Here is an 11,660-nt window from a genome sequence, read left to right as displayed (position 1 = left end):
TTGAAGCAGTTGCTCATTGGTTAAGACAATGGACTTCAGACCAGATGTTCAACCAACACCGCCAAGTTGCCACTGCTGGGCCTTTGAGCAAGACCCTTAAATGGCTCGTCTGCCAAATGCAATATTTTTTTACTTGGACTTTTAAATTTATTTTTTACATGCTGTGATTTTAAATACTATATGTATAATGTAATCTATATGTATCTTAAATATCTTAAAGTTAGATCTAAAATGTTCCTAAAATTAATTTTTTTCCTTTCTTTCTGATCTTAAACTTTATATAAAGTAATCAATAGACTATTGTCATTGGAATGGCAAAACCCTAAAACAGTTTATTACACTATAATGCATTTATTATCTTTAAACTTATTTTTTTCAAGGGTACATTTATTCTAATAGTTGTTCTTTGAAAAAATGTTTTTGCATACACACTTGACCAGTAAATAACCACTAATCAATAATATTTGGAGAGGACTGACAATCCTTTGATAAATTAAAGTTTAAGTAATAGTTCAAAATAATAAGAAATTTTAAGGGGCATAATTACTGATTATTAAAAATTACTATATTTTAACATATATTAGCTCATCTGGCAACTGAAAGCTTTGCTGTGCTTTGTTCCTATGGTTTAGATGACCTGTTTGACTAGTCTAAAACTGGGGACTTGATGTCATTTCCCGTATGATGCATCAGCGGCAGTGATTTATTCCGATCTTGCAGTGTGACATGCATTCTGTCAGCTTTGAGCGAAATCTATTAAATAAATCAGGCACCAATGATGTATGTCATAAAAAAAAATCATAAAATGGATGTTAAAAAACAACAATACAAACAAAAGACAAAACAACAGTTAATAGTTTCCCAAGAAACATGGTGGACATGCCTGTGAAGGATTCCACTCAGTATTGCCATTAAATTTTCAGTTTTTAGATTGTGGCATATGATATGAAAGGTGGAGACAGCATTTCATTGTCCTTACTCAACTGGTTTTGCAAATATAATTCATCGTCATCATGTTCAGTTAATGAATAGAGATACCACAGTGAATCCAGTTCACCTGTAAAATCAATGAGGTATGACACTGACTGACATTGAATGCATTTTATTAGGTTAACCTACAGGAAATGAAATAATCAGTATCTTCAAAGTTTTTAGGCTAATGTGCAAAGGTAATTAATTTTTTATGATTTAAAAAATGAAACATTTTCAGCAGTCAATCAGGACATGATTTGGTCAATGTGTAAAGTGCAAAAAACCACACTTAGTTTTATAGATCAATCATCATTATAGTTTTTGAGATCAACCAAGCACAGCAAAACACAATGTTTATGACCTAACCTCTCACACTACTGATTTTTTCACCACTGCCAGTATACTATGGCTTACAGCAAAGTAGCCGCAGTGTCCCTGTTAAATTGGTGACAGTGTCTCTCTGAATCAAGACTTGAACTTGAATTATATATCTGTTTAAAGTTTTTGGTACATACTTTATAAGACACTGAAGTGACTTTAACTGTGAGCTCAACTGAGTCTTAATTCTGAGTAGTTTGATATAGCAACATCTCCCTTTAGTCACCAAGTTAAGTCATTTGTCCCAAGAGAACACCAGAAGACACATTCAATAAAATTTTTTCAGTAAAAGAACCTGTACCCATAACCAGAACACAAAAAAAATGCAAAAGAAAAGCAAAACCTTCATAAGCTTCTCTACATGTTTCTCACAGTCACTTCCATTTTGTTGAAGTTTGGCTGCTAGATAATGTCCTATCTACCTAAAAAATCATAATACTATTTTCAGGTTGTTGAACAGGCTGCTGAAACATCCACCCACCTGTACTGTAGCTATAGGGAAGTATTGCTTTCAGTTAGTCTAGATTGACAAACAAACGAGGGAGCGACTGGTGTACCTGCCCTCTTTCACATTTCTTAACAAGAACAAACAGGTAAGACTTGGTTCCCAATGTTCGACTGGATGTTTTATTTGTATATATAATCAATGTTTGGTAGCTTTTTTGGTGCTTGCTGTAGTTCTGATGATAATCAAGATATAAAGACATTGCTGTATCGAAGCAAACATTGAGGTAGTTTAAGAACTGGGCTTTGTGAAGGAATCTTTGTGGCACCGCATTGTTGATAAAAATAGGTATAGTACCCTGTTTAGCAATGCAGCAATGCTTTTATTTATGTGTTCATTTAGAGGCTTAAAATGTTTTTATATGCAAATATTCCTTTACACTGCCAGGGGCTACAAATAATCTATTTTCTCTTCTCCTATTGATATTGTCAACGTATGTGCTTATGTGTGTGCTCATTTTGCGGGTGTGTGCTCAGTATTTTTATGACCAATCTAACATTCTGGTGATTATTTTTATTTAGGTATTAGGTTTCAGATCGCTAAGTTCCACAGAGTAAACTATACTTGTCTTATCCTCAGTTCCCTGAAAATGTATTATCCTGTGATATTCAAGCCACAATACACTAAATACCTAACTGGGACAAAATAAAACATTATATAATAGTCCATTTTTTTATTTTTATTTTTTTATTGAACAGCAAAACTATAATGTCTTGCAATGCACTAATAAGCACTCATCTAGACATATACTCTCTGTTGTGAATACCAAACCTAGACCTGTTGTCGAGCACAAACAAGGTATAAACAAGGAGAAACAGATCCTGCTTGCATCCATGCTTTCTGGTAAAGCACTGTGTACCCTGCCTCAGCCTCTGGGAAATCATCAGGCGATGCGAAGCAGAGACAGCAAAACAGAAACTTTCAAAACCTGACATGAATTTGGCTTTGAGGGAGATTTTAATGGAATCAGGCAACAGTGATATATGTCATAAAATAAATAAATGAAACAAATACTATAATATTTAGCAGAAAACAGAGAGAGAAAACTTGTAACCAACATGTATTTCTTTCCAAGTTGGTTGGTGGTGGTTTGAGAAATTTTTGGCCTAAAATGTTAGAATTCAAAATGTAACCAGTGCAACATGTAGCCAAAATGATCAAACCAGTGCTATCATATGGTAAATCATGAACAAAAGTTAAACATTTTACACTTCTAGTACTCATCTTAGTGGTCTACTTTTGTAGACATCGTTTCAATCTGTTTTCTCAGTTGACTTTTAAACCTTTATTTAATTGCATTCATTTTTGTAAGGGTCCATTAATTAAGTAGGCCATGTAGAAGTCTTGATCATCTAAATGTGGTTTGACAAAAGACTGTGTCCTTTAGTTTAGTTTTTTCCCTTTGAAAATAGGAAACAATACAAACATTCTAAAAATAACAATAAACCAAATATAACATATTCTCCAGTAAATGATACAGATGTTTTTTCTTTTTTCATATACTCTGTACAGGAGCTGTCTCATGACCTTAGCAGCTGCCAACCTCCAACTGCTAAGATGAACTGGTTATCCCTGCAGGCCTTGCTCAGTGGCGTAAACAAATACTCCACCGTTTTTGGCCGTATTTGGCTCTCTATGGTCTTTATCTTCCGTGTGATGGTTTTCGTGGTGGCTGCACAGCCAGTTTGGGGAGACGATTCCAAAGACTTTGTGTGCAACACAGCTCAGCCAGGTTGCAACAATGTGTGCTACGACAAAACTTTCCCCATCTCCCATATTCGCTTATGGGCCCTACAGCTCATCTTAATAACCTGCCCGTCTCTCATGGTGGTTGGCCATGTCAAATACAGGGAAAAGAAGAACAAAGATATTGCAGTTGTTCAGAAAGGCAAATATTTGTATTCCAACCCGGGAAAGAAGCGTGGTGGCCTCTGGTGGACCTATTTACTTAGTCTGATTTTCAAAACAGCCATTGATTCTGGTTTTCTCTACATCCTATACTATATCTATAAAGGATTTGACTTACCCACTCTGACAAAGTGCAATCTGTATCCTTGCCCTAATGTGGTAGACTGCTACATTTCACGTCCTACAGAAAAAAAGATCTTCACTATTTTCATGGTTGCCTCCTCTGCTCTGTGTATCCTCATGTGTATCATTGAGATGATCTACCTGGTGTGTAAGCGCTGTAAAAAGGTGCTTCATGAAAAAATAGAGAAAGAACGCATGCAATTAGCTGAGCAGTCTGAACAGAGGACTTGTTCTCGATCAAGGTGCGAATGCAGAGTGGATCCTACTGCATCCTACACAAATATCAACACAACAAAAAAAGACGAGTTCAAGTGAAATCAGTTAGTGTTACTGCTCTGTCTGAAATCCTTTACACTGTAATTTTTTTAAAGTTGTAGTTACACATTTGATTTAATGTGAAACTCTAAAGGTATTGCATGCTTTACAGTGAGATGAACTGCGAAATAATCCTGTACAATAATCAAAGACTGAATCAATATAATGATAAATATCTGGACTCACTAATATATAAATATGAGCAAATGTTGTGTTATGACGACTTTGGGTGCAGTGTTTTATAATTTTGATATTTTGACATTTACAGTTTAAAATTCCATGTATGCCTAGATAAAATGTTCGTGTTTGTTATTAAAGAGAAATACTGACCCCTAGTGGACAACCATGAATATTATAGGATACTTCTTTTTAAAAAATTCAGGAGTGTATTGATTCACAATTACAGTACAGTTTTAAAATAATGCAATACAGTACACGTTCTTTGCATTTTCACATGATTATTATCTTTTGATAAAAAAGTTAACACAATCTTTCTTCACACACCAGCTGTTTCATATTCTTGTACAAAGCCTAAATACATTCACCAAAATTCAGTTGAAGAAGGCATTGCTTATTTGAACAAAGTGTACTGGTGAAAATAAAATTAAATAAATAAATAAATAAATAAATAAATAAATAAATAAATAAATAAATAGGTGTAATAGGGGATTCAAATATTATAGTGAATGTCACTATGTAATTTCTTTTAAAAGAATGATCGAAGTAAATTGTTATTTGTTGTCTTCTGGAAAAGAGCTTTTGAAGTGCAATACTAAATCATATACTTATAACAATAACAATTGACTCTGAACATCCTGTTTTTAAATGTACACCAGAGACCCTTAATGGACCATGTTGCCTTCTTGAAAATTGATGAATGTTCTCAGGAATCATGAACTCAGCTCTTACAAAAAAAAAATTAATAATTTGTGTATCTTTTATTATTGTGTCTTTTGGAGTATATGTAAACATTTGCTATGTGAAATGTGAAAATATCTTATTGTGGGCTGCACTGAGTACAAAATAAAGTATTTTTTCTCTTTACATTAGAAAGAATGATTCTATTTTGCAAATTCAACAATCTTTTATCACGATGCATCTTTTTTAACATATTTGCACTGGTAAAAAAAAAGAAAAAATATTTATTTATATATGCTTTTTAGTAGATGTGCGATATTTTTATAATTTAGAAACAGATAATATAACCAATAATTTGTGACCAATTCTTTTATATGTAGATTGATTTCTCCTCACTAAACTGTTTCTTAAGCACATCCTCTCAAAACCACTGCTGACTATAGACACTATAGAGACTGGTCTGTGTCCTGAAAGTCACATAGAATATAGATTAACATGTTCAAGTTTAAGTTCATTTCTGTAGCACTTTTCACAATGGACATTGTCTCAAAGCAGCTTTACAGAACTCAAGAATGAAAGTGAATGATGTGTATTTATCCCTGATGAACAGCCTGGGGTGACTGTGGCAAGGAAAAACTCCATAGATGTTATGAGGAAGAAACCTCGAGAGGAACCAGACTCAAACGTGGAACCCATCCTCATTTTGGGTGATATTAAGGGTATGATTATAAATCTTAAAACAATACAAAACACCAGAAAGCGAGACCCACAATGAGCACCAGAGTGTGTGATTATGAGTAATGTCCTTTTTACAGTCATACAGTCAGTTGATGTTGTGGAACCAGGAGCTACTGAGCAACTCATAAAATAGCTCAATATTTGAGATCCAACACCGGCTCCTCCATGCCAGAGCCTTCAAAAATTTGAAGAGGTCCAATGCCAAACTCTACATAAAGTGGGATCCAAATGGTGCTGGTACGAATCTAGATGGTTCGGGATGTTTGCAGGGTCGGCATCTACTTCTTTTAAGGTATCTAATCTTCATGAAGTGGGATACAACTGGAGCTGGAGCAACCTTGGGATGCCTCAGCATGGGTAGAGAAGGAAAAGAAGTGGAAAAGGATTAGCGTAGCAGGCTTGGCATAACATGCCAACATTGCATCTTCCTGGAAACAATCTTTTTGGATACAAATAGAGTACAAAGGCCTGTTTGTGAAAGAACCATGTGTTAGAAATAAGAAGGCACTTAAGCAAATTTATGATTTGCTGACTGTCTGAGCAAAAAAAAAAATTAAAGCCTTATTAAATTGCATAGCATCATATTTTTCCAGTGCGTCGTATTGCATTGAATTGCATTGTGTTGAATCGAATCGAAATCGGATCGCATTGTAATAGGGTGAATCATATCGCATCGCATAGCTGCTACTTGTGTATCTTTAACGTATCGTTGACTATGTACTAAAAGTTATAGGGATGCAAATCCCTTATGTGTGTGATGCCTTTTAAAAACTAAAAACTATATTATAATAATGCAATATTATTGCCTTTAAATCTCACTTTTCTGCTTCACTTTTCACATGTTTATGACATGATTTACTACCCGTTCGACATGATCGAACAAAAATAAATACACTTACGCCCGCTTATATTTTATTTAGCACACATTAGAACTTAAGGAATCATATTAACCACCGAAGCTTGCCATGGATCAGTCTGTAAACAGAATGTCTAGTGGTTAATGCCAACTTTCTCCTGAGGTGTGGTTACTGTCTGACTCATAGTTCCGGGATGAAACCTTTTCTCTGACTTTGACCAATGAGAGGAGGAATATAGGATACATTCTGTGACGTACATTAAATCCGACCAATCAGCAACGGGGGCGGGACTACAAAATCAAATGTTCGTACTCACCCAGAAGTTCCTTCACACAACAAGATGAGTTTTTACGGACAGGTAATGAAGCTTCCGGGGTTTTATAATGTTTATGTTGTCATTATTTGTCGTTTGTCGCTTGTCTGAATTTCAGTAATGTTTTATTACTCTGAATCTCTTTAAAACAATCCCGGAACTACTGTTAAACTGCGAGAGCTGGATGGGGTTTTGCTAACCTTCTGCAGCAGGCAGATACAGGATTGAACAAAAACTCTATCCAGTGTATACATGAGTACCCAGAGATGTGTTTATATCTGGCATATATCAATATGCTACATTATTTTAAATGGTTGATAAATAACGAATAAATGATTTGTTACTGAAAATGCTTCATAAATTAAAGCATCTCCTGACCGTCGAAATCAATGCCTACTTAAGATGGTGAAATAGGTCTGTATAGGTTTTCTCTTTGTGTTCACAGGGCTATCCAGGGGCAGGAGGTAACATTCCGCGTCAGCATCCTTCACCGGGTAACCCTTACGGAGGTGGTGCACCACCAGGAGGTCCTGTAGGAGGGCCTTATGGGGGTCAGGGTCCACCCGGGGGCCCGCAGTATGGTGGTGCACAAGGAGGACATTATGGAGGACCATATGGTGGTTATGGTGGAAGTCCTGGGGCCCCTGGAGCGCCTTATGGTGGTGGTCAAGCCCCAGGAGCTCCTTACAGAGGATATGGGCAGCCTCAGGGAGGACCATATGGCCAGCATATTCCTGGAGGTGAGAAAATGGTGGGAAAAGGTTTTAAAGGACTGATTTTTGGCATGCCATATTTTTTCTCCCTATTTGTCTCTCCTAATTTTATACACTTTCTACAAGTTTTGTTCTTTTTTGTTTTAAATATTGGACTGATCTGTATTTATTAGTTCTGGTTCAGAAGAACCGTACAGTGATAACTTTTGAATCTAGAACTACCCATAATCTGGTTGTGATGTATTTTTACTGCATAACCACACTCATGGCATTAGCAAGAGTTCACTGGTGATTTGGAGTGTGTCTGGTCTGATTTGTCTGATGGTGAAACATTTATTAGTGCAAATTTATACACACACTGCAGCAAATTCTCAGTTGTTTAAGTTTTGGCCATGTTTTGGTCAAGTCTGTGAATATAGCAAACAGATGCAGAAAATGTTTATTTTGCCTACTGCTAATGTTTTACTCGATATCTGACTGCAGTCCAAGAACACAAATTCTGAAGCTTAGAAAGATCTGGTACATCCAGAGATCTAGATCTTGTTCCTGTAGTGGAATTCGAAAGCTGTATGTGATTGAGTGTGTGCGCGCGCATGTGTGCATCATGGTAATTTTATTTATAATGTGAAATATGTGATATATATGTTCCCCACAGGGCCTATGTATAAAACAGTGTAAATTTTCTCAAGGGACTGCAGCAAATCTCGTTTCAATGCAAACTGAAGTAATACACTATGTCGATTAATTTCCTGACAGTATCTGCTTTTAGCACGGACACAATTAGCTTATTCCACATCATCCTGTGCCACTTGAGACCATATCGATTTTCGGTACTGTGTAAGACTGTTTCAAATTGTTTTTATGTTCTGGGTAACATCCCACCAGGGGTTAACCCTGAGGCATATCAGTGGTTTCAGACGGTTGACAGCGATCGCAGTGGTTACATCAACCTGAAGGAGCTCAAGCAGGCCCTGCTCAACTCCAACAACTCTGCATTTAGTGATGAAACCTGCCTGATGATGATCAGTGAGTACTTTTATCACGGCTTCAATCTTTCTACAAGCGCAGTATTTCTGAAAGGTTCTTCTATTATCCAGGTATTGGGGAAAAAAAAAGCTTTACGAGGCTGTGTTTTTTTCAGATATGTTCGACAAGACCAAAACTGGCCGCATTGACATATTTGGCTTCTCAGCTCTCTGGGTGTTTTTACAGCAGTGGCGGGCAATATTCCAGCAGTTTGACCGTGACCGCTCGGGTTCCATCAACAGCACTGAGCTGCATCAAGGTTAGTCAGACAGAGGACAAACAAAACGCTGATTCTGCCATCCTTTTTATATACATATGTTTTGTGGGAGGAAATATCACACTGTACAGATTCTTCAGATTTAAAATGCACAGATCAGGCACAACATTATGACCAGTGAGTAAATAACTGATTATCTCTTCATTATGGCACCTGTTAGTGGGTGGTATATATTAGGCGCAAGTAAACAGTTTGTCCTCAAAGTTGGTGTGTTAGAAACTTGAAAAATGGACTAGCGTAAGGATTTGAGAGTTTGACAAGGGCGAATTTATGATGGCTAGAGGACTGGCTCAGAGCATCTCCAAAACTGCAGCTCTTGTGGGCAGTGGTTAGTAGCTATCAAAAGTGGTCCAAGGAAGGAACAGTGGTTAACCAGCAACAGGGTCATGGGCAGCCAATGCTCATCGATGCAAGGTGGAGCGAAGGCTGGCCTGTGTGGTCCGATCCAACAGACGAGCTCCTGTAGCTCAGATTGCTGAAGAAGTTAATGCTGTTAAAGCTCGACAGGTCAGAACTGATTTGGCAGGGGGAAAAGGGGGAACAACACAGTATTAGGCAGATGGTCAAACAGTTATGCCTGATCGGTATGTTTTTCTTATTAAAACATATTAAAATGTTTTACTGCAGGCCTTAGACCTTTTTTGGTAATATCCAAATAGGAAAACAGACAAAAATGTATATCTTATCAAACAAATCAGCATTCTAAACGTCAAATAAAATTTAGAGATAGCTGAAGTGTTTTTTTTTTTTCTTCAACATGCTGTATGAACTATGTTAATGTTTTCTGACTTGTCAGGGAAGTATATAGCTACACATTATAATTGCATAAATGTCGAACAGCATTATCTGCTTGCTGCCATTACCTAACATCATGTTAGCCTACATTACTGCAGTAATATTCACTTTTCAAATGGAAGGTGCAGCTTACTTTTAGACTGTAGTAGAAAACAGAACATAATGGATGCCACTTACCTCAGTATGTCTTTTTATGTTCATGTTGTGATTTTTCATTTTTGACAAGTTTTCACTTTTAACGATCTGTTTTGCTTATTAGAGGGTGGTATGAAAAAAGGGGCTAACTTCCTGTCAGAAGAGAGTGCATTTAATCGCTTTAAAAAAAATAATAAAATAATTAAAGCTGTCTGAATTTTGATGAAATTACAACTAAGTAAAGAGATGCCCAAAACAATATCATATATTTTACCATCGATATTACAGACTTTCTGTATCACCTTAATGGTACGCACAGCTTTAAGCCACCATCCTTTATGCCGCATAGTTATGTCTAGTTTTTGTGTTTAAGCACTTCAGTTGCACTATGTATGCTATTGTTTTTTTTGTTTTGTTTTGTTTTTTACTTTTTAAAATAATTTCTTATACAGTTTTATAAAGTAGTTTGTAAACTGGTGATGAATTAAGGTCAAACACTGACCCTGCATTCTTTTAAACCGATGTGTTTTTTTTTTTTTTTTTTTTTTTTTTGGTCTTTTGTCATATTGATGGCATTATTTATAAAAGATAGCCAGCAATACCACCCTGGAACATATTTGATCGTTTCAAATTCTTACAGACCACCACAGTCTGCTGAACCAGAGAGTTCATTTACACATTGTAGGGTTTCAGAATATCAATCTTCTAATGGCTAGACCTGCTATAAACCTGAACGAACAACATACATTAAGGCCCCATAATGTATACATAATGATAGTAAATGTGACCCCCCTTCAAAATGTGTCTTCTATACAATTATGATAATTTGACATTTGCAGAACATTTATGAACCTTAGCATTTTCTGCTTTATTTATTATTCAGCCATTTTTATATGATAGTCATGCTATGAATCTCATTTCTTTCTTCAGCACTCTCTCAGCTGGGCTATAACCTAAGCCCGCAGTTCATTCAGAACCTGGTGAACCGTCACTGTGTCCGTGGCATGAGTAACGCCCTCCAGCTTGACTCCTTCATCCAGGTGTGCACTCAACTGCAAACCATGACCCAGGCTTTCCGTGAGAAGGACACCGGCATGACCGGCAACGTGCGCATGAGCTATGAGGACTTTCTCTCCTGCACCATCATACGGCTCATGTGATTTTCATTCCATAAGATGACAGTTCTTTTCCAGTGATGACGGCTTTTTTTTTTTTCTTTTTTTTTTTTTCCATGCCAAAGACCACCAGGCATTCTGGATGTTCCCTCATAACTGTGCCTTTCACTGCAGTTTACTTCCCTCACCCTAAATGCCCTGTACACATGAACTCTTACAGTGTGCTTAGCTTGTAGTTTGTTTCAGTTTTGAAGTGCAAGATAAATGAACAGATACCTGTGCCATAACTGCATGTAATGCCTGAAAAAAGCAGTTTGAGGAGAACTATCTCACTCAGGGAGTGAAGTTGCATTATTATATCTGCTGCCAATTATGTATTTTGTGGGGCTTTGTTTTATTAAATATATTATTTTATATTGTAACTGCATTCAACAGAAACTATTTTGTTTCTGATACTGATGGGGGAAAAAAAAGTCCTACTAATTCAACCACAAACTTGGTCTGGTACAGTGTAAAATTGATTTATTGTAATAAATTGAAGGCTTGGATCCTGAGTGGTTGTACATTTAATAACTGTTTAAGTCCAAGATCTGAATCAATTTGATAGTCATACCTTTGTAATGGAGCAGTCA

General features: G+C 36.4%; 2 protein-coding genes across 2 annotated transcripts; both read left to right on the top strand.

The window, feature by feature from the left end:
- Positions 1–1,876: 1,876 nt before the first annotated feature.
- Positions 1,877–5,245, top strand: gjb9b (gap junction protein beta 9b). Its single transcript, XM_046835264.1, has 2 exons — positions 1,877–1,943; positions 3,368–5,245. Exon 2 carries the CDS (start codon positions 3,413–3,415, stop codon positions 4,199–4,201), a length of 789 nt encoding a protein of 262 aa, XP_046691220.1. The 5' UTR covers positions 1,877–1,943; positions 3,368–3,412; the 3' UTR covers positions 4,202–5,245.
- A 1,673-nt stretch (positions 5,246–6,918) lies between these two features.
- Positions 6,919–11,582, top strand: pef1 (penta-EF-hand domain containing 1). Its single transcript, XM_046835263.1, has 5 exons — positions 6,919–7,012; positions 7,413–7,707; positions 8,566–8,706; positions 8,822–8,965; positions 10,844–11,582. Exons 1-5 carry the CDS (start codon positions 6,995–6,997, stop codon positions 11,071–11,073), a joined length of 828 nt encoding a protein of 275 aa, XP_046691219.1. The 5' UTR covers positions 6,919–6,994; the 3' UTR covers positions 11,074–11,582.
- The last annotated feature ends 78 nt before the right edge of the window (positions 11,583–11,660 follow it).

Source organism: Silurus meridionalis, chromosome 22, assembly GCF_014805685.1.
Source record: "Silurus meridionalis isolate SWU-2019-XX chromosome 22, ASM1480568v1, whole genome shotgun sequence".
In the NCBI taxonomy this organism is placed as follows: domain Eukaryota; kingdom Metazoa; phylum Chordata; class Actinopteri; order Siluriformes; family Siluridae; genus Silurus; species Silurus meridionalis.
This window is presented reverse-complemented; position numbering and strand designations above follow the sequence as displayed.